This window comes from Mus musculus, chromosome 7, assembly GCF_000001635.26.
Source record: "Mus musculus strain C57BL/6J chromosome 7, GRCm38.p6 C57BL/6J".
NCBI lineage: Eukaryota > Metazoa > Chordata > Mammalia > Rodentia > Muridae > Mus > Mus musculus.
The window spans coordinates 19,902,938-19,924,988 of NC_000073.6; the positions used below are offsets into that span (position 1 = coordinate 19,902,938).

At 49.4% G+C, this 22,051-nt stretch overlaps 1 protein-coding gene and 1 pseudogene across 1 annotated transcript; one reads left to right on the plus strand and one right to left on the minus strand.

The window, feature by feature from the left end:
• Window positions 1-640: 640 nt before the first annotated feature.
• Pvr (poliovirus receptor) lies at window positions 641-18,206 on the minus strand. The gene is made up of 8 exons (NM_027514.2): window positions 18,016-18,206; window positions 15,625-15,972; window positions 13,937-14,233; window positions 11,801-11,927; window positions 7,668-7,819; window positions 6,244-6,366; window positions 2,842-2,876; window positions 641-2,255 (listed from the first exon to the last, which is right to left on the minus strand). Exons 1-8 carry the CDS (start codon window positions 18,092-18,094, stop codon window positions 2,190-2,192), a joined length of 1,227 nt encoding a protein of 408 aa, NP_081790.1. The 5' UTR covers window positions 18,095-18,206; the 3' UTR covers window positions 641-2,189.
• Gm16184 (predicted gene 16184) lies at window positions 8,869-9,474 on the plus strand (annotated as a pseudogene).
• Window positions 18,207-22,051: the final 3,845 nt, after the last annotated feature.

Sequence of the window (22,051 nt, forward strand, 5' to 3'; positions counted from 1 at the left end):
GGCGTATTTACAACCTTGTTATTGTTTCATGTGAACATGAGATATTATTTGTGTCAAGTTGACAAGGGGTGGATTGTAGTGGCTATTCCTGGTTGTCAACTTGACAATATTTGGAATGAACTACAATCCGGAATTGGAAGGCTCACCAGTGACCCTTATCTGGAGGCTTGGAGATCCTTATCTGGATCTTGGTTTGAAGATCTTGAGCCACAGTGGCTATGGATTCCAGAAGATTGAATCTCCGAGTTTAAGGAACACACCTTTAATCTGAGCTACACCTTCTGCTGGAGACAATATAAGGACATTGGAAGAAGGGAGCTCTTGCTCTTGCTCCTTCGCCTGCTTGCTGCGTGAGACTGAGTAACTGCTAGATCCTTGGACTTCCATTCACAGCTGCGACTGAACAATTGTTGGGAATTGGGCTGCCGACTGTAAGTCATCAATAAATTCCTTTACTATCTAGAGACTATCCATAAGTTCTGTGACTCTAGAGAACCCTGACTAATACACCATCATTTCGAGCCACCCTGCACAGAGTCAGGTTGGGCTGGGAGTTGGGCAGGGCTTCAAACGGCGTTTCGGGAGAGCAGATCTCTTCCCAAATGTTACAGCTCATAGGACAAAGGCTCGGACAATGGAGTAGTTTTCACACACATTTTATTCCCTGATAGGACTTACAGAGTTTTGGGGATGATTTAGGGTTTGACAGCAGGTACTTTTCATTGGCTTGGACTGAGAGTTTGGGGAAACCTTATTTGCATGTGGGAGGGCTTAGTGCAGCTACTATGTGATTGATGCTGCATACCTCCCTATAGGGGGGCTGTGGGAGGCTGTAGCTATGTGACAGGAGCCAGGTGCCCAGGAGGCGAGGTCCAACTCCTTCCATCCCATGCTGGTGTAAATCACAGCCCACCGGCTCCGGAGTTCCAGACCTTTGCTAGACCGGGACCAGGCTTTCTGTGCACAGCCCACCATCCCACAGCAGAGGACCTGAACTGGGTTCTTAGCACCTATGTGGGGCTACTCACAAGTGCATGTAAGCCTGGCTCAAGATTTTGTGCCTTCTTCTGGCCTCTACAAACATGTACAGGCATTCCTGGGAGTTTACTAAACCCACCACAGAGACAATTCCATGCACAATAGCTCAGATATGGAACCAACCCAGCTGGTGGCCCACAGAGGAATGAGTAAAGAAAGTGTACACTCACATAATTGGGATGTTTTAGCTACTGAGAAAAACAAAGTCACATTGTTTACAGGAAACTGGATACAACTGGAGAGAATGGTATCAGAGAACTCAGGTCAGCCTCAGAAAGACAACTACAATTTTGACAAATACATTTTTTTTTTGTGGTTCACACATTTTTATGTAGTTCAATAAAATGTTTGTAATGGAGACGTAAGTCAGAATAGTGTCTGGGAAGAAAAAGACAATGAAATGGATTGAAAGAAGATATGGAAGGGAGCAGGGGTTGGGTGATGGTTAAAATTGAAGACAAATAAATTAAAATAAATTAGTTTACCATCACTCTTGGCTACATAGTAAGTTTGAGGTTAGCTTGGGCTCTATGAAATAGTCTCAAAAATATATATATATATAACTAAATAGCTTTTTATAAATATATACTTTACTTCATTAAAAGAAGACCTAGAAAAGTGCAGTGGCACAAATACTTTCAACTCTAGCACTGGGGAGGTAGAAGCAGACATATCTCTGTGAGTTTGAGCCTAGCCTTGGCTACATACAGAGACCTTGTCCAGAGAGGAGGGGATAGCCCCAATGGAGTCAACTTATAAAGAGGTCTGTGTGGAAGTCTTTCAAGTCTAGCACATACATGCGGTAGAGGATTTACCTTACCCAAAGCAAGACTTCAGTTTCTGACCGTCTCAAAGCCCCTTAGCTTGTTTGTGTATGGACAGGGCTTTGCTCTATAGCCCAAGCTAGACTCAACCTTGCTTTATGCTCCCCCCCCCCCCCCCAGCTTGCTGAGATGTCAAGAGTGAGCCAACACACTGGCCTCCATGGGTCCTTTTGACAACGTGGAATTCGGCAGCATCCTGGGAGACCCCCCAAACTTGCTATGCTCATCACACTGAGCAGCCAGTCTCTCTGGAGGCTTCTTCATTTATGAGAGTAGGGTTCCAGTTGCTATGCCTTCAAGTTCCTTAGTTCTGTCTACCCAGCACCGTCACCTTGTGCTGTTTGGCTCCATGTTCAGTCTACAGTCGCCGTTCACAGATGAATACTGGACGTTCTGGATGGGGGACAACAGACATCACACTTCAGTCAGGGCCTCCATCAAGTAAACGGTCTTCCCGGAGAAGTGAGACGCTCAAGGAGGCGGCCCACTAGGCCCCTAAGCAGTGGCCATAGGCAAGGATCAGGAGGTAGGCATATCTTGGAACCTTGGCACTCTGGTGTCAGAGGTAGGAGGATCATCAGAATCTATTCTAGGCTACATAGGGAGATGTCCTCCAAAAAACAGAGAGCTGGATGCAATGGCACAGGCCTGTAATCCCATCACTGGGGAGATAGAGGCAGGTGGGCCAACCTTGGCTAGACAGTGAGTTCAAAGGATAGTCTGCTCTCAAAAATCAGATGAATGCTTTCAAAATTCCCTCTAAAAACACACTTGGAGCAATGATCTAGCCTTCTCTCACTAGGTCCCATCTCCAAAAGTTTCCATTCCCTCCTAGTGGTGCACAAGCTGGGGACCTAGAAAATCCCGGCTCCCAATGCCACCCTGCAGCTCTCTGCCCTGCCCCCTTGAGAAAGTTCCAGAATAGGTCTGTGGTCCACTCAGACCCCTATGTTCTCCTCCCTGGTGCCTCTGTACTCACCTCCCTCTCTGAGGGATTGGACTGCAGAGCACGACCTGGAGAAACAAGAAAACTCGTCACGAATCATGGGAAGAGGATGCCCGAGACCCGGAATCATGGGAAGAGGATGCCCGAGGCCCTGGAATCATGGGAAGAGGATGCCCGAGGCCCTGGAATCATGGGAAGAGGATGCCCGAGACCCGGAATCATGGGAAGAGGATGCCCGAGGCCCTGGAATCATGGGAAGAGGATGCCCGAGGCCCTGGAATCATGGGAAGAGGATGCCCGAGGCCCTGGAATCATGGGAAGAGGATGCCCGAGGCCCTGGAATCATGGGAAGAGGATGCCCGAGGCCCTGGAATCAAGGGAAGAGGATGCCCGAGGCCCTGGAATCATGGGAAGAGGATGCCCGAGGCCCTGGAATCATGGGAAGAGGATGCCCGAGGCCCTGGAATCATGGGAAGAGGATGCCCGAGACTCTGGAATTATGGGAAGAGGATGCCCGAGGCCCTGGAATCATGGGAAGAGGATGCCCGAGGCCCTGGAATCATGGGAAGAGGATGCCCGAGACTCTGGAATTATGGGAAGAGGATGCCTGAGACCCTGGAATTATAGGAAGAGGTTGTCTCTGGGGGTGTCTGGGCTTCTATGGCCTTTGTATTGACACAGGACAGAGAAGACCCAAGCATGGTGGTGCACACATTCTAGAAGTAGACCAGTGCTTTAAGGTCATCTCTGGCTACATATAGAATTTGAGGCCAGCCTAGACTTCATGAGACTCAGTCTCAAAAAAAAAAAAAAAAAAAAAAAAAAAGGGGGTGGGGTGGGGTGGGGTGGGGTTGGGGGAAGAGTGGTTAAGAGCACTGACCATTCTTATAGAGGACCTGGATTCAGTTCCCAGTACCCACATCCAACTATCCAGTGGGGGCTAAATGGAAGATGCCTCTTTTGTGACAAAGGAATTGAACACATTGGGGTTACAGCTGAGAACAACCATTCTGGAGCTTTAATAGTGACAATAATCATTTAATTAAAGTCAATAATGATCGTAGCTAGCGTATCCCCAGCATGTGGCTTCCCCTGCAGCAATCTTCCCCCAGGGATATAACCACTAAAACGGGGGCTATAATTTAGCTTTATTTTGGAGGAAAAGGCCCTGACATGTAGCCCAGGCTGGCTTCTAACTCACAATCTTCCTGTCTCTGCCTCCCAAGCGCTGGGATGACAGGCTGCATTACCATGCCCTAGAATATGGCTCTTATGTGTCATGTGTTAGAGGTCAAGATTCAATGCAAGTTGTCAGGGCTGGCTTCTAACTCACAATCTTCCTGTCTCTGCCTCCCAAGCGCTGGGATGACAGGCTGCATTACCATGCCCCAGAATATGGCTCTTATGTGTCATGTGTTAGAGGTCAAGATTCAATGCAAGTTGTCAGGACGCCATTCAACTGTAAGAGGCAGAGCCTGGCAGGGCGAAGTGGTCACTGGTGTGTGTGTGTGTGTGTGTGTGTGTGTGTGTGTGACCTTGCAGGAATTATTGGGACCCTGATATATTCACTCTTTCCTCATCTTTCCACTATTTATTTATTTATTTATTTATTTATTTATTTATTTATTTTTCTCTTCATGACAGGGTTTTGCTGTGTAGATTTTGGCTGTCCTAGAAGTCACTCTGTAGACCAGGCTAGTCTTGGGCTCACAGAGATCCTACTGTCTCTGCCTCCCGCAAGGGTTGAGATTAAAGGTGTGCACCACCATTGCCTCGCATGTTTGGTTTTTTTGAGGCAAGGTCTCATGCAGCCCAAGATGACCTATGTAGCTGAGGATACCCTTGACCCTGACAGTTCCTGCCAACCCTCTGTGCCCACAGTCCACCGGAAGAGACACACATGTCCCCACACAATGACCACCAGGACTGAGCAAGGCTGGTCTGGGAGAGACTGAAGGTAGGTCTTGACCTGTTCTGTGAGAAATCAGAGAGGATTCTGCAGAGGAGGAGGCAGAACCCAGGTGGCTGGGGATAGGGTGGGGGCAGGTATATTTCATGTTTAAAGAAAAATGTCAGTCACAAATGATGGCCTTCTACGACCTGTCAGTCATTCCTGTACCTGTGTGGCTGCAGCAGGCAGGTTGGTCAGTTAAATCACACAGCCCTTCCTCCACACAGCATAGGCCCCTGTGCAGACTACAGTGGCATTCAGAGCTAGTGCTTAGACAAGAGTGTGGTCTATGGAAAGTGAGGGGCTCAGGGCATGGATCAGTGGTAGAGCCCCTGCCTAGAATCCCCCAGTGAGGGGCTGGGGGCGTGGCTCAGTGGTAGAGCCCCTGCCTAGAATCCCCCAGTGAGGGGCTGGGGGCGTGGCTTAGTGGTAGAGCCCCTGCCTAGAATCCCCCAGTGAGGGGTTGGGGGCGTGGCTCAGTGGTAGAGCCCCTGCCTAGAATCCCCCAGTGAGGGACTGGGGGTGTGGCTCAGTGGTAGAGCCCCTGCCTAGAATCCCCCAGTGAGGGGTTGGGGGCGTGGCTCAGTGGTAGAGCCCCTGCCTAGAATCCCCCAGTGAGGGGTTGGGGGTGTGGCTCAGTGGTAGAGCCCCTGCCTAGAATCCCCCAGTGAGGGGCTGGGGGCGTGGCTTAGTGGTAGAGCCCCTGCCTAGAATCCCCCAGTGAGGGGTTGGGGGTGTGGCTCAGTGGGAGAGCCCCTGCCTAGAATCCCCCAGTGAGGGACTGGGGGTGTGGCTCAGTGGTAGAGCCCCTGCCTAGAATCCCCCAGTGAGGGGTTGGGGGTGGTGGCTCAGTGGTAGAGCCCCTGCCTAGAATCCCCCAGTGAGGGACTGGGGGTGTGGCTCAGTGGTAGAGCCCCTGCCTAGAATCCCCCAGTGAGGGGCTGGGGGCGTGGCTCAGTGGTAGAGCCCCTGCCTAGAATCCCCCAGTGAGGGACTGGGGGTGTGGCTCAGTGGTAGAGCCCCTGCCTAGAATCCCCCAGTGAGGGGCTGGGGGCGTGGCTCAGTGGTAGAGCCCCTGCCTAGAATCCCCCAGTGAGGGACTGGGGATGTGGCTCAGTGGTAGAGCCCCTGCCTAGAATCCCCCAGTGAGGGGTTGGGGGCGTGGCTCAGTGGTAGAGCCCCTGCCTAGAATCCCCCAGTGAGGGGCTCAGGGCATGGATCAGTGGTAGAGCCCCTGCCTAGAATCCCCCAGTGAGGGACTGGGGATGTGGCTCAGTGGTAGAGCCCCTGCCTAGAATCCCCCAGTGAGGGGCTGGGGGCGTGGCTCAGTGGTAGAGCCCCTAGCTACCAAAACCCAATCCAAAACACTAAGACTCCCTGGCTGTACCGTGGATGCTTGGGTTTAAGGCTGCACAGAGTGGGGACTCCTTTGCAGTGGCTCTGGCAAGAGGGTGGAGGAATCTACTACGGAGGAAAAGACTTACCATGCCTGCATCTTCGTATAGTGTATAGTGCTGCGATGATGATGACTACAGCGAGGACAAAGACGATAAGAAAGATGTAGCCTAGGTGTAATCTTGTATTTTGCTGCATATTCTCAGGTTTCTCTGGAAAATGGGCAAGCAGGTGAGGATTAACCAGCTTTCATGTTACCCCTGCATCTTTGAAACAACGCCCCAAATCCCACCTCCCTCAGTCTACAGCGTCCAGGTGTTGACCACATTTTATGGCTATTACAGTGGGACGGTTTGTTTTAGTTTTCTGTTTTAAGAAAAGGGCTCATGTAGCCCAGGCTGACCACAAACTTGTTATGTAGCCAAGGATAACCCAGAACACCCCTTTTTCCTCCCTGTCTGTCTCCCAAGCACTGTGATTAAGGTGTATACCCCAGCACCCAGTAGATAGCATGCTAGGGTTTGAACCAGGGCCTCATGCCTGTTAAGCAAGCACTCTACCAAATAAACCACACCGTTGGCCCTGGCCATTCAGGCTCTCCATCCTTCTGGACCAGCCCTCCGAGGTGTCGAGAGGTGTGCATCCCTACGCCTGGCTTCAGAGATAAAAGATGTAAAGAAAATTCCTGGACCAGCACCCGGATCCAACCATACTCGAAGCTGCTCTTTCAACAACTTTATTTTCCCAAGTAAGAATTACAATTATTCATGTGCGTGTGTCTGCAGATGTGTGCACATGTGCCTTGCCATGGTGGGTAAGTGGAGGTTGGAAGACAACTTGTGCAAATTGGGTCTCTCCTCCCACTGAAGTGATGGGAATCGAACTCAGATCATCGGGCTTGGCAGCAAGCCCCTTCATCTGTTGAGCCATCTCTGTGTCTCTTGCCCTCCCCTTTAAGCCTTTCTTTGCTTAGTATGTTCAACACTCTCGGAAAGAGATTTCTGAGTTCCTCTGTGAAGACAATCTCTTATAAGCATCCCCTGTCAATAAATAAGCTTATGGCCAATGAGCTGAAGCAGGAAATAGGTGAGACATCCAGCAGGGGGAGAGCCAAGTGTGGGCAGACTGGGCCCCAGATATAGAGAAAGATCGTTGTATGTAACTAAGGACCAGGTAAACAGCCACGTGGCAGAACTTAGAATAGACTAACAGGTTTATTAAATTATAAACCAGTCGGGGAACATGCCTAGCTATATGGCCTAAGTATTTGTAAATACATGTGAGTGTCAGAGTCGTTATTTTCAGAAGTTTGGAGCTGAGAGGAAAGACATGCGCTTACAGAAAACTCCTTATTACATTCCTTGGTCAGAGGTTTCCCACACCTGCCCCAGACTGGGCTGGCGAAGTCTGCGACCTACGACTTGCTGTCATTCTTGGCCACCCCACCCACATCCCACTGCTAAGGGCCACCCTCCTGTACCCTCTCCTTCTTGTCTGAGGACTGACTACTCACCTTTAACAATGATGTGCACTTGGCCCTGCCCAGACCCTAGGGCATTGGTGACTTCGCACACAATGACCGTGTTATTGAGACCATCCTCTACGGTGGAGATTAGAAGCATATTGCCCTGGCGCTTAACAGAGTTGGGAAAGTCACCCGTGTTCCTAGGAAAGAGAGGATAGTGAGCAGGCAGCCTTTGGGATGGGACACAAATGGTGTGGCAGGGACACTGACCTGGCGCTGGCCACATACTGGCTTGGCTTTGGCAAGTCCTCGCCTCCTGCTGTTCCCTATACGGACACCAGAGGGCGCACGGACCCAGATCCGATACCAGGGCTCTCAGACAGAGCAAGCCTCAGGCTCTGCCCCCTCCTCTACCTGTGTACCTTTAACACGGACCTCCCGCTCATGCACTGAAACCTCACTTAGGTCTTGGCAGAAGCAGGGGCTGTTGGTGGCAGAAAAGCATTTGCATATGCCATTCTCTCTACCCACAATGCCCTTCCTCCGGTGCTGAGCTCTGCATGGCCTCATCCAGGCTTCTGCTCTCAGGCATAGCCTTGGCGACAGGATCTAGTCCCACTATTTCTACTGCAGCTCGGCCCTCCTTCCCTATTCCGCACCCCCTGATTTATCTATCCCAGACATTCATCTTTCCCAGACATTCTTTACAACTTTTATCTTGTTCAGAAACCCAGAGGCTTTGGCCAATCTTATGCATCAAGCTGGGTTGGAAGGTGGGCGCAAGGCCTAAGAAAGCAAACATCCGAGCAGGGAGGGAGCAGGTGTGGAAAGGAAGTGTGGAGTTCTGAGCCCTGAAATGACTCAGAGGTACTGTACCACTGAGTCAGGCTCCCAGGCCTTAGATGCCAAATGTTGATGTCATTTCCTTCCACTAAAAACTGGGAATGTGGCGTGGCCACTAACCACCATGGCATGCACGGTTGCGCAGCTAAAATATAAAATGATCATGTCATCCCACAATATAGACGGGTGTGTTCTATTTTTAGACAGAGTCTCACCATGCAACTCTGACTGGCTAGAATCTGCTCTGTAGACCAAGGCTGACCTTGAACTCATGGAGACCAGCTTGCCTCTGCCTCCTGAGTGCTGGCATTAAGGCATGCGCCACCACACCTGGCCCTGTGGACTGGTTAAATAACTGATGATATATAGAGTGTAGAATCTAACAACATGAAAACAACATGAGCTCTCTCGCTGAGCGCCGCCAACATGGTGTTCAGGCGTTACGTTACGTGGAGGTTGGCCGGGTGGCCTACATTTCCTTTGGGCCCCATCCTGGAAAGCTGGTCGCAACTGTAGGTGTTATTGATCAAAAGAGGGTGTTAGTGGACGGACCCTGCACTCAGTGAGGAAACAGGCCACGCCTTTCAAATGCATGCAGCTCACTGGCTTCATCCTCGAGTTCCCGCACAGTGCCCACCAGAACTATGTACCAAAAGCTTGGGAGAAGGCAGGCATCGATGCGAAGTGGGCAGCCACAAGATGGGCCAAGAAAATTGGTGCCAGAGAAAGGTTAGCCAAGATGACAGACTTTGATCATCTCAAAGTCATGAAGGCAAAGAAAACGAGGAACCGAATAATCAAGACTGAAGTAGAGAAACTTCAAAGAGCTGCTATTCTGAAAGCGGCTCACAAAAAGAGCAGCTGTTGCTCAGGCTGCCATTGTGGCAGCAGCAGCAGCAACTGCTACAGCTAACGTCCCAGCCAAGAAGGCTACAGGACCAGGCAAGAAGCCCGCAGCCCAGAAAGCACCTGTTCCAAAGGCAGCTGGCAAGAAAGCGGGAGGCTACACAAAGACGGTGGTAAAAAAAGAAAAAAGACAACAACATGAAAATGTGGGCAGGATCTAGTGGTGACCCCAGGAATCCTAGCAAGCAGTAGACTGAGGCAGCAGGGTCGTCAATTCTGTGGTACCAGAACCTGGCAACCTGAGGCAGGATTGCAATAAGTTCTAGGCCAGGCATGCTGAGGTCTATGTAAGGAAACTGTCTCAAAATAAATAAATAAATTAAAAAAAAAAAAGCACAAAAACGGGGCCAGTAAGATGACTCAACAGGTGGAAGGTGCTTGCCACCAAGTCTGACGAGAAAAAGGGATTCCTGCCTTCTGCCCTCCACATGTGCATGGTGGCACTGGCTGCCTGCTCCCCATAACATAAATGAATAAATGTAATAAAATTTTAAAACGCCAAAATTAAGGGCAGTGAAATATCAGTCAGAAACTCCTCGGCCTGGATTTTTGTTTTCTTTTGAGTATTCATTTGGAAAATTCCCATGACTGTGCATTTTTGGAAATTTCCCTACAAAGACCTTGGAGGAAACAGGGTTGTGAACTATGAGCTTGGATATGTTTATAAGGGGGGAGAGAAGATGTGCAAACTGCCCCTGGGACAAGATTACAGCTGCCGGGGACCAGAAAAATAGGGAGGGGTGGGGTGTGTGTGTGCGCAAAGGCACGAATATGGCATACATGCTTGTGACTAAGGAAAGGCTTTCAGGAAGTTGATGGCTATGCCTGAGTACATGCACTAATGGCTATGTTTGAAAGTTTTAGAATGGTTCATCCAACGTATTTCTGAAATAAAGAAGCCTAATAAAAATTATGTTAAATTATTTATACATTGGGCAGGTGCCAGAGAACTTGCCTTGAATCCCCCAGTGAGGGGCTGGGGGCAAGGCTCGGTAGGAGAGCCCCTGCCTAGAATCCCCCAGTGAGGGGCTGGGGTGTGGCTCAGTGGTAGAGCCCCTGCCTAGAATCCCCCAGTGAGGGGCTGGGGGCGTGACTCAGTGGGAGAGCCCCTGCCTTGAATCCCCCAGTGAGGGGCTGGGGGCATGGCTCAGTGGTAGAGCCCCTGCCTAGAATCCCCCAGGGAGGGGCTGGGGGCGTGGCTCAGTGGTAGAGCCCCTGCCTAGAAACCCCAGTGAGGGGCTGGGGGCGTGGCTCAGTGGGAGAGCCCCTGCCTAGAATCCCCCAGTGAGGGGCTGGGGGCGTGGCTCAGTAGAAGAGCCCCTGCTTAGAATCCCCCAGTGAGGGGCTGGGGGCGTGGCTCAGTGGGAGAGCCCCTGCCTAGAATCCCCCAGTGAGGGGCTGGGGGCGTGGCTCAGTGGGAGAGCCCCTGCCTAGAATCCCCCAGTGAGGGGCTGGGGGCATGGCTCAGTGGTAGAGCCCCTGCCTAGAATCCCCCAGTGAGGGGCTGGGGGCGTGGCTCAGTGGGAGAGCCCCTGCATTGAATCCCCCAGTGAGGGGCTGGGGGCGTGACTAAGTGGTAGAGCCCCTGCCTAGAATCCCCCAGTGAGGGGCTCGGGGCGTGGCTCAGTGGTTAATATATTTTCCTAGTGTTTATGAGGCCCTGGATTCTAACCTCCACTGAAAAAGAAAACCACCCTGTTTCTCTCTTTTCTTTCTCTTTGAGATGAGGTCTCATCTACATGGGTGCTGGCGATCAGACTTAGGATCTTGTGTTTGTACATCAAGCACTTCCCCAACTGAGCCGTTTCTCTTTCCCTTCCATATAACCTCAACCTGCAAAGGCATTTGGAGCTTCTGGCAGCGCTGAGGTAACTTTCTTATCTGTGCACTGGATTGAATGGTGGTTTCAGGAGCAGAGGAGGTGGACAGTCAGGAATTAAATGGATCTGGATAAAGGCAGACATCTTTGATTTGCTTCTAACCTGGGTGACTCACCTAAGGACTAAAAGACCATTGTCCCAGCTCTGTGACCTTTAACCTACACAGAGATGGGGATTCCCGAGGGGTGTGGTAGGAGAAAAAAAAAATCCCTGGACAGCTGGTGTGGCCATGGCCAGAATCCAACCACCCTGAAAACCCCAGTCACAGTCACAGATTAAATTGTTACTAGGACTATGGTTGTACCGATTTGATTTGGCGGAAGGAGGTGCAGTGTAGCCCTGGCTGTCCTGTAACTCGCTCTGTAGACCAGGCTAGCCTCCACCTCACAGAGCTCTGTCTGCCACTGCTTCCTGCGTGTTGGGATTAAAGATGTGCTCCACCATGCCCAATTCTATTTTAATTGCTCCTGTGTTTGCCCTTCTCTCTCAGACCTCTGGGTCCTGGCCCCAGCTCCTCTCCCACAGACGCTGTTCCAGGTCCCCGTCACTCACGTGCTCCAGTTATATCCAGCCATGTCAGGCGCTGGTTTGCTGTGAGCTTCACAGGTCAGGGTCAAGTTAGTGAGGCCAACATACCAGTTGCCGTCATAGCCAGAGATGGACACGTTTTCAGGTGGATCTGGAGAAGATGGACATAAGGCTGAGATCTGGGCAGTGCCTGAGGGGCCCTCTCCTGAGCAGGAGGCAGCTTAGCTTTGGGGATCAAGCCATGATGGTTAGGTCTGGGCTTACTTAGTCAGGGGGACACAACGGGGACTTCTCACATTCTTCCTTTTACTGAAGTTTCCTGCAACAGGCCCTGGCTTGTCTTGGGTGTCATATGAGCAAAGGCCTTTCTGGACACTCCAAACACACAGGAGCACCTGCATGACTGACAGGAGTCCAGTGTAGGCCATGATGGGAAGGAAGGCAAGCAGAATGTCTCAAGAGCTTGTATAGGAGCCGGGCATTGACCACTTGGGAGGCAGAGGCAGGACCGTGAGTTTGAGGGCAGCCTGGGCTACATTGAAAGATCTTCTATCTCAACTCAGTCCCCGAAGAGCAAGATTGCGTTGTAGAGCTAGTAAGACAGACGTGTGTGTGTGTGTGTGTGTGTGTGTGTGTGTGTGTGTGTGTATGTGCGCGCGTGCACGCGCGCGCGCGCTGGATGGGCAGTTTAGACTACATAGAGGCTTAATCCCTTAGTCCAATATGGTAATCACCAGCCACAGAGACTCACAGCTTCAGAGACAGCTGGTCTGAGACACACAAACACTTGAAGACTTATTCTGGCAAGATGAATATAAAAGGTCTCATTAAGACTGAGAAATTAATCATATGTCAAAATAATAATCTTGGGCCGGCAAGGTGGCCCAGTGGGTGCCTGCCACTGTTACCAGGCCGGATGACCCTGGTTAAGCCTTGACTCTCACACAGTGGGGGTGTGGGAGTGTTGACATCACATGGTGGGGGTTCTGCACACATGCACAGCACATCTCCCCTGGACACGTACATAATTAATAAATACTTAGATGTAATAAACGTCTTAAAATTTTTTCTTGTATTGAGGGCTGATTAAAATCCATTATGAGCATTAATTGTGTTTGGGATTCTTCGAAAGTGTGTTGTAGCCCAGACTGGCCTCAGACCCAGATGTTCTGACCTTAGCCTCCTGCACGTTGGGATTCCAGGTGTGCACTACCACAGCAGATTTATGGCGTCTCATGTAGCCCAGGCTGGACTTGAACATGTTTCCATGGAGTCCTGACAGCAGTGGTCCCCAGCCTTCCTAATGCTGTGGCCCTTTCATACAGTTCATCATGCTGTGCTCACGCCCCACACATACAATTATTTTTGTTGCTCCCTCATAACTGCAATTTTGCTACTGTTATGAATTGTAATGCACATATCTGTGCTTTCCGATGGCTTTAGGTGACCCCGAATGAAAGAGTTATTCGACCCTCAAGGGGGTCAAGACCTACAGGTTGAGGACTACTGCCTAGGATGACCTTGAACGTCCTGCCTCCACTTCCAGAATGCTAGGATTAGAGGTGTGTGCTACCACACCAGGCTTATGTGATGCTGGGGTTCAAACCCATGGCTCTGTGCAAGTTGGACAAGCAAACAGAGTTTGCTATGTCCTACTTCTGTTGGGTGGTGCTGGGTGGACTCTCTGGCTCTGTCTATGTCCACAAATCTGCAGGTGTCGCATTCAATTAGGCATCTAGGGGAGGTGGCCCTGGCCCCACAGAGTGTGAGCACCATCCACGGAACACAGCTAATGGTGGGGAGACACGTGCTGATGGTGGGGAGACAGACAGCTCAGAGATGAGCCAATGTTGACAGCGCTGGGCAGCTTGGACTATGGAGGACCCAGGATTCAGTGTCAAACTGTGGGGCGGAGTTGGGGCTGTGGAATATATATGGGCTGATCGGCATAGACAATATGAGATAGGGGTACCATATTCGGGAAAGAGTGGGTGTCTTAGAGAGGGGTAGAAAGAGTAAGGAGGGGGTCTGTGTAGCGCAGACAGTGATAGCGCCCCACAGCCGGTCTAAGGAGTGAGCATGGATGATGGACTGTGAGTTAGCGAAGAGAGGGAAGTTGCCTGGGGTTAGGGGTTTGTACGCATACGCAGATCCACGCACAGGGTTGGGAAAGGGTCACCAGCAGCTGGTCCAGCTCCTGTAAGCTTTCATGCTCCACCGTGCAGGTGATGTTCTTGCCGTCTGCCTGGCGAGAAGGTACCATGGAGAGGTAGCTGGTAACTGTGGTGGTGCCCGGCTGGGACCCTGGTTCCTTCATTTCACGGTGACTTCCATTCACATTCGAGGGCCAAGAGATTCGTCCAGGAGGGTGACCATTGGCAGAGATGCATTTAGCCACATCCTGCAGTATCAAGGTGGGAGAGGGCTCCAGGGCCTCTGCAGTGTTCTTAGGTCGGGCTGCAAGAACCATTAAGGACACAGTCCACAGGCGGTTCAACCACAGAAGCAGCAGAAGGAAGAAAGCTCTTTACCCTTTTTTTTTTTTTTTTTTTTTTTTTTTTTGGGACAAGATCTCACTATGTAGCCCAGGTTGGCCTCAAGCTCATGAGCCTCTAGCTTCAGGCTCCTTGGTAGTGGAATACAGCCATGTGCCACTATGCTTGGTGTTAGAGGGACAGTTTAAGGGTATGAGATGGCCAATGTGAAATCCTAGCATTGGGCCGGCAAGATGGCTCAGTGGATATAGGCGTTTGCCACCAAGCCTGATAGCCTGAGTTTAATCCCCCGGACTCTCGTGGTTAAAGGACAATTCCTCTAACTTTGTCCTTTGACTGCCTCACGTACAGGTACACAAATAAATAAAATATAATGAAAATTTAAAATAAAATCTCAACTTTATTGCTAAAGAGTCAGATAGGTGCAGGTTAAGTCTATCTGTCAGAGGGGAGAGAATGAGAATGCACAGGTAAAGTGGCCAGAATGGGTTTTAGAAGGGACCTGGAGAAGTGGCTCAACAGTTATGAGTGCAGGCTGATCTTACAGAGGACCCAGGTTCAAGTCCCAGCACCAGTACACAGCTCACAACTGTCTATAACACCAATTCCAGGGGATCCAACAACCTTTTCTACACTTTCTGAATAGATAACATATCATATTTATGTATATTTTTCAGTTTTATATCATTGTATAACACAGACACACAATTTAAATGTTCCTTGATACATAGCTCTTTAAGTATTATTTGACTAAAGAAGGAAGGAGGAAAATGCTCTGGTCTCTCTCCCTCTCCCTTCCTCCCTCTCCCTCTCCCTCTTTCTCCTCTCCCAGCCGGCCAGCCTCTTCCATTCTTTCTCTCTCTTTCTGTCCTTCTCTGTCCCCTTTCTTTCTCTGCCTCTACTCCCTTCCCACGCCCCTAAGTAAACTTCATTTTATATTTAAAAAAGAAAGAAAGAAAGACAGACAGACAAACAGATAGATAGACTAGCCAGGTATAATGATGTATCCCAGAACTCAGAAGGCAGAGGCAGGAGAATCGCTGTGAGTTTGAGGCCAGCCTGGTTTGAGTTCCAGGTCAGCTAGGGTTAGAGAGACCATATATCAAAAAGGTCGGGTTAGGGACCAGGAGTGCAATGTCTGTGAGCTCAGGAGGACGAGGTCATCTTCAGCTACACAGCAAGTTGGAAGCTAGTTTGGGTTACGTGGGATTCTGGCTGAATCTTCTGACTTGCCCCACATCTGGTCTGAACAAATGGAGGACATGTCATGTCCCAAGGGCATCTTGCCTTCTTGTGTTGGCTAGCTCCTTGCTCCTCTGGCCTGGGGTCCCTTCATCTCACCCCAACACTTACCTTGCACCTTCAGCCAGGCATTGGTGCTTCTACTGCCTCTGGGGAATGTGGCAATCTGACATTCATAGATGCCTTCGTCTTCTACACTTAAGTTCGAGATGGCCAGAGATGCGTTCCTCAGATCCTGTTGGGCAGCCAAGAATTTCACCCTCTCTGGCTCTTTGATGTTGGGCCCCTTCTTGGGGTGGAAGACAGCCACAAGAGCGTGGGATCCACCTGAATCCTTCTTCATCCAGGTTATTTGAGTGATAGTCACATTCTCATTAGAAGTCAGACTACAGTGCAAGGTGGTCGACCCTCCCAAGACGCCTGTCGAATTGTAGGGCACCAGCACACGTATATCCCCACCTGGGAAACCAGAGGTGTTAATTAATCCATTTAAATTAATTTATTTTAAAGATGTATTAATTTTTAGTTTATGTGTGTTAGTGTTTGCTAGCATGTATGTATGGATGTATGTATTAAAATAAGTTTAAATCCATTTTTCCTTTCGGCCCCTTCCCATCAATAACAACTCTGAGACTAGTTATTTATTATTAAATACCCAGGTCATAAGCTTTGGCTCATTCCCTGAGTAGCTCGTAATTTATTTAACCCACTTAGACTATTCTATGTCTACCATGTGGTAGGTTGCTCTCCTTCAGTGCTGGCCTGCTTCTTCCTCAGAGTCTCCTCAGTGTCTCCCTGATGTTTTACATCTGCATCCCACCCCCCTCCATTTCTCCTTTATCTCTTACTATTTCCCAGAATCCTCTCGTCCTGTCAGTGTCCCACCCCCTATTTCCTGCCCCAGCTCATTGGCCACTGGTTTTTTTATTGACAGGTGATGTTTATAAGAGATTTTTCTCTATAGGTGTTTGCACTACGGTGCCCATAGAAGCCAAAAGGGAGGGATGAAATTCCTCTGAATTTGAGATACAGAGGACTGTGAATCACCATGTGGGTGCTGAGAACCAAACCCAGGTCTTCTACAAGAGTAGCCAGTGCTCTCTCCAGCCCCTTATCTTACTTTAATAATAACAATGTTATCGTTATATCTAAATATTTATACATTATAATATAATTCAGCATACTATATTTAAATATTATTAATGTAATTAAATGTTTATATTACAAAATCTATTATAATGCACAATGATAATTTTGCCTTGTAATAATCATATAGTATTTATAATTCATTATTATTATTATTGTTATTATTATTATTATTAGTAGTAGTAGAGACACTAAACATCACCTCAGTACATTCACCAGGCTGGTCTGGAACTCAGAGATCTGCTTGCCTCTGCCTCCTAAATTCTGCGATTAAGGGTGAGCACCATCACACTGGGCTTCAGGTACCACTTACATATGCAGAAATGGAGGCATAGAAGAATTTGCTAGGGGGATCACGCAGGCATAAGACGACAAGATACGGTGGGGTTTGAATCCGAGCCATTCAATAGTCACTCTGCTAGGCCCTATGTGAGACTCTCTCCTTTAGCCCAATACACAGTAGGCCCTCAACATTAGGGAATACAGTATCAGGCATTTCTGAATACTTGAGAAGTCTGATAATGACTTCAGAGTGAAGTTCTGGGAACCCAGGACCCGTCATGGTGACCCTAGGGTACCCCTGTACGGGGCTCCACCTGTCTCTGCCTCCCCTATTGGGGTTAAAGGCATGAGCCACCACCTCCCTGTTTTGGTTTGGTTTGGTTTGGTTTTTTGGTTCCAGTCACTCTGAGCTCACTCTGAGCGCCCAGCCTGACTTGCTGCTGGTCAACCACTGAAACAATGGGAATAGCACAGGGCTCCGAATTAGGTTGTGTGAGGACCAAGGGTCTATCCTCAGCACCCTGTGTGCTCAGGGGTAGACTCCTGTGCTACAATTCCCCAGTGAGGCTTCAGTCTCCAACTCAGCGAAAGGAAAATGAACTAATAAATCAACTCTGAGTCAGTCACGATTAACTTGCTGGAGAGAGTGTGGCCACTAGGGTTAAGGTTCCTGGCATGAGTCACCCAGACTTTTTCTCAGTGTACGAGTCATTTATTTTACAATAATAAAACATCTTTTGCGCGCGTGCGTGCGTGTGTGTGCGCGCGCGCGCGCGTGTGTGTGTGTGTGTGTGCGCGTGCGCAAGCGTGCGCGAAGTGGAGCAAATCCGGTTCTCATTCCCGAGTCTAGGCTACGTTGGAACTCAAGGCAACCCTCCTACCTCATCCTCCCCTGTACTCCGGTGGCCGGTGTGAGTCACCACGCCCTATTTTCTGGAATCTCTGCTCCAGAATCCAGACCTAGGACTTTGGGCCGGGAAGAAGGGATCGGGTGGCCTGGGAGGGCCTCTCGAGGTGCGCACAGGCCGGGGCGCGGGGCGCGGGGCGCGGGGCGCGGGGCGCGGGGCTACTTACCCGCTTTCCGGAGTGCATAGCAGAACAGCAGCAGCAGCCATGACAGCGGGGAGCGGGTGGCTCGGGCGAGTTGAGCCATGTGGTTCCGGTCCGATCCAGCTCTTTGTAGTCCAGTTAGTAACGGCCAAGCGCCTTATCTCTCCGAAACCCTGAAGTCAAGTGCTGGAATCTCAGCTAAGCGGGTGCCGCCTAGGGACGGCCCATTGAGGGCGGTCCCCTGCTGGGCAGGCGCACACAGCCAAGCACGTCTGCCGGGCTGGTTGATGAGTGAACGACCCTGACGATTAGTGTTCTGTAAACCTGTCATCCCAGCACCTGAGTCGGGTGGGGAGGATGGAGGCAAGAGGATCATCAGAATTGAAAGCGGGTTTAAGGCCAGCCTGGGCCACGTGAGATCATCCCGGATTTTTTTTTTAATTAAAAATAATGGGGGGCAGGGGGCTAGGCTTCAAATGTCTTTAATCACAGCACTTTGGAAGGCAGGCAGATCTGTGAGTTCTGTGTCAGCCGGGTCCACCGTAGACAAATCCAGCCTCGTCTGAGTTACACAGTGAAACTGTTTAAAAAAAGAAATAAGGTCTCATGAAGCACATTCTAGGTCAGTGGTTCTCAATCTTCCCAGTGCGCGATACTTTTTTTCTTTGTTTGTTTTTGTTTCTGTGTGTTTGTTTTCGAGACAGGGTTTTACTGTCCTGGAACTCACTTTGTAGACAAGGCTGGCCTCGAACTCAGAAATCAGCCTGCCTCTGCCTCCCAAGTGCTGGGATTAAAGGCGTGTGCCACCATGCCCGGATTCTTTAATACAGTTCTTCATGCTGTGGTGACCCCTAATCATAAAATCATTTTCATTGCTACTTATAACTGTAATTTTGCTACTGTTATGAATCATAATGTGAATATGGGACATGTAAATATCATAATGTAAATATGACATGTGGGATATCTGATATGGTTCCCCAAAGGGGTTGAAGCTCGCAGGTTGAGAACGATTGTTCTAGACTACCCTTGAACTCCTGATCTTCCTCCCAACACCTTGGAATGCAGCAATGCCGGGCCTGTGCTCCCCAACCTTCACCTCCTCCCCCCCCAGTTCCTGCTCTCGGTTAATTCTGAATGGGAATCTGAGGGGCAAGTCTTCTGGAAATCTCTGGAGTTTCTTGAGTCCTGTGGCATTTCCACACTGAGAGCCTGTAACCATTCTGTTCCTTCTCTGACCATGCTGTCATGACTGTGGGCTTCCCCTTCTCCCAGATCTCCCCATTGCTGTGGTATAAACTGGCAGGTCACTAAACCACCTCCCACACACACCCGAAAAGGGAAAAAGTTCTGTGCCCTTCTCTCTCCCTCCCTGTTTCTGCCCTGTGAATACAGCGTCTCTAGTCCTTTCCCATAACACACACACACACACACACACACACACACACACACACACACACACACACAGAGCTTGTTAGCTTCCTGAAGTGAAAGAAAACAAACGGTGGAAAAGTCGGATTCCTGGGGAAGCTGACACCAACCTTTACATTTTTCTTATTAACTTTTTTTTTTTTTTGCTGTTCTTTAATGTCTGTTTTCAATTTTGATAGATTCTAAACTGCTATGTATGTATGTGTGTATGTATGTATGTGTATGCCTGGATGTGTATGTATGAGTTAGTGTATTTATGTAGTGTGTGTTTCTAGTATAAGTGTGCATGTGTGTGTGTATGTAGTATGTGTGTGAGTGTGCTTATGTATGTAGTGTGTATATGAGTGTGCACATATATGAAGTGTGTGTGCTTGAATATATGTGTTTGTACTGTGTGTGTATGTATGTATGTATGTATGTATGTATGTAGTATGCATGAGTGTATGCACGTGTAGTGTATATGAAGTGTATGTGAGGGTGCATGAGTGTGCCTATGTATGTAGTGTTTGCCTGATGTGTATGTGTGCAGTGTGTATGTGTGTGTGAATGAAGTTTCTGTGTATGAATGCATGCACGTGTGTAGTGTGAGTGTGCACATGATGCCTATGCATGCCTTGATACCTGTGTGAAGGTCAGGGGACAATCCTCAGGAGTCGATTCTTGCCGCTACAATGTGGGCTCTGAGAATCTGTCTCAAGTTATGAAGCCTGTAAGCAAAATGCCTGAGGCGCGGTGAAGCCCCTGCTTTCCTAATTCACAGTGTTACTTTCTAAATGAGGAATCCCAACATTTCCTTCTTTAGACACTCTTCCAGTGAATGGCGACTCTTCAGTTGCTGCCTAGGCCTAGGTAGGTTTGGCCAACCAAGCTGGCGGTGTTAGGGGTGGGAGAAGCATGCAGGAGGACAAGTACAGAGCAGATAGCACAAAAATGAATAAGTAAAACTGACTGGCAATTCTAACTGTGTTCTGCAGAGGGGAACACAGCCACAGTGGTTTTAATTTTCTCGTTCTCCTCAAGTACTTCTAAATCAAATTAATGTCACCACAAAACATGAAACTGTCTGAGGTGCCAAATGCCACTTCCACCCCACCCCCTCTCATTTCTTTTCCTGAGTCTCTAGTTCCTTTTTCTTCTGAGCCAAGATGGCCCTTGTCTCTAAGCTAGTGAGAGAGTTTGGGCTTTGCTTAGGTGTCTGCAGCAGGTGGCAGCCATTCTCAGGGCTCCTCCATCATGAGAGGGGTCAGGAGTGTTATGAACTATAATGCAGTGAGGGGGGTACCTGGCGGTCCCATGCCTTACACTAAGCAACAGATCTGGTATGAAACCTAACAGATCTGTTATAAAGGGGGGTTTATTGAGGGGAGGTTGGGGAGGGAGGACCTGGGCAGGGTAGAGGCAGAAGAGTGGGCATGTAGACAGAAAGACAGACGAAAACAGAGCCAGGAGGGCAAAGAAGCAGGGGCACAGAGGACAGAAAGGCCGGGGGGGGGGGGGGGGGCGGAGAGAGAGAGAGAGAGAGAGAGAGAGAGAGGCGAAGCTTGGAAGACGTGGGGGAGGGGGAGGAGGGGAGGGGGAGGGCGCGGTAGAGGGAGCCCTAGTGCGACGTCAGTCCTTTAATATGCGGCTCACACCTGGCGCACCCGGCCTCAGCAGTCAGCAGCCGTTTGATGTAAGCAGTTGCTAGGTGCCCCAGGGCAGGTCAAGAGAATCGCCTGTAAGCTAACAAGGAGAGTGAGGGAATCAACTCCTCTGTTTTTTTCTGGCTGAGTTAAACAGGTCCATCCAACCCGAAGGTCAGTCTGATTTCTAGACCTCCCTATCGCAAGTCCTTTGGTTCCCTCCCTGAAGTCTTCAGCCTGCTGGGGTGGACGAAAGTGCTCCTTAAAAGTAAATAAATATAACATAAGTTGCATTTTATTTATTGTATATATATATATATATATATATATATATATATATATATATATATATATATATATGAGTGTGCATATGGCCATGCCTCCGTTGAATGGCTGGAGGTCAGAGACTAATGAATGTGAAGGACAAGGTAAAGAAAAGGAAACAGGACTGGAGAGATGGTTCAGAGAGCACTAACTGCTCTGACAGAGGTCCTGAGTTCAATTCTCAGCAACCACATGGTGGCTCACAACCATCTGTAATGGGATCTGATGCCCTCTTCTAGTGTGTCTGAAGACAGCTGCTGTGTACTCACATAAATTAAAAAAAAAACAAAAAACAAAACAAAAACACCAAATAAATCTTAAAAGCAAAACAAAACAAAACAAAACAAAACAAAACAAAAAACCCCAGAAATAGCCAGCCGCTCTGTGGGTGATAAGGAAAAGTTCATTTTAATCTGCCCAAGCTGTCTCTTGGGGAGAGCAAGGAGAAGGGAAAGAGGGAAATTCTTCAGGGTTACCAGGGAATGGGTACTGAGGGAAAGGGAGCCAGAGAACTGGAGTGTGGGGATTTGGAGGACTTCTGAGCAGGGGCTGAGGGAGCCTGGAGGCCAGCACGGCCCACCCTCTAAGTGCTGATAGGCACCACAGGAGTGTATCAACGGAAGAGCCAAATGTCCCTTCTTTAGAGATAAAGAGAATGATTGCTATTGGCAAGCGGGAGCTTG

Excerpts from the sequence above, each read along its gene's own strand:
- Pvr (NM_027514.2), bottom strand. The coding sequence starts at position 18,094 with ATGGCTCAACTCGCCCGAGCCACCCGCTCCCCGCTGTCATGGCTGCTG. Across the intron at positions 14,234-15,624 it reads TGCCTGGCTGAAGGTGCAAG|CCCGACCTAAGAACACTGCA; the intron begins GTAAGTGTTGGG and ends TGGTTCTTGCAG. Across the intron at positions 2,256-2,841 it reads CCAATCCCTCAGAGAGGGAG|AACGTCCAGTATTCATCTGT; the intron begins GTGAGTACAGAG and ends TCCCCCATCCAG.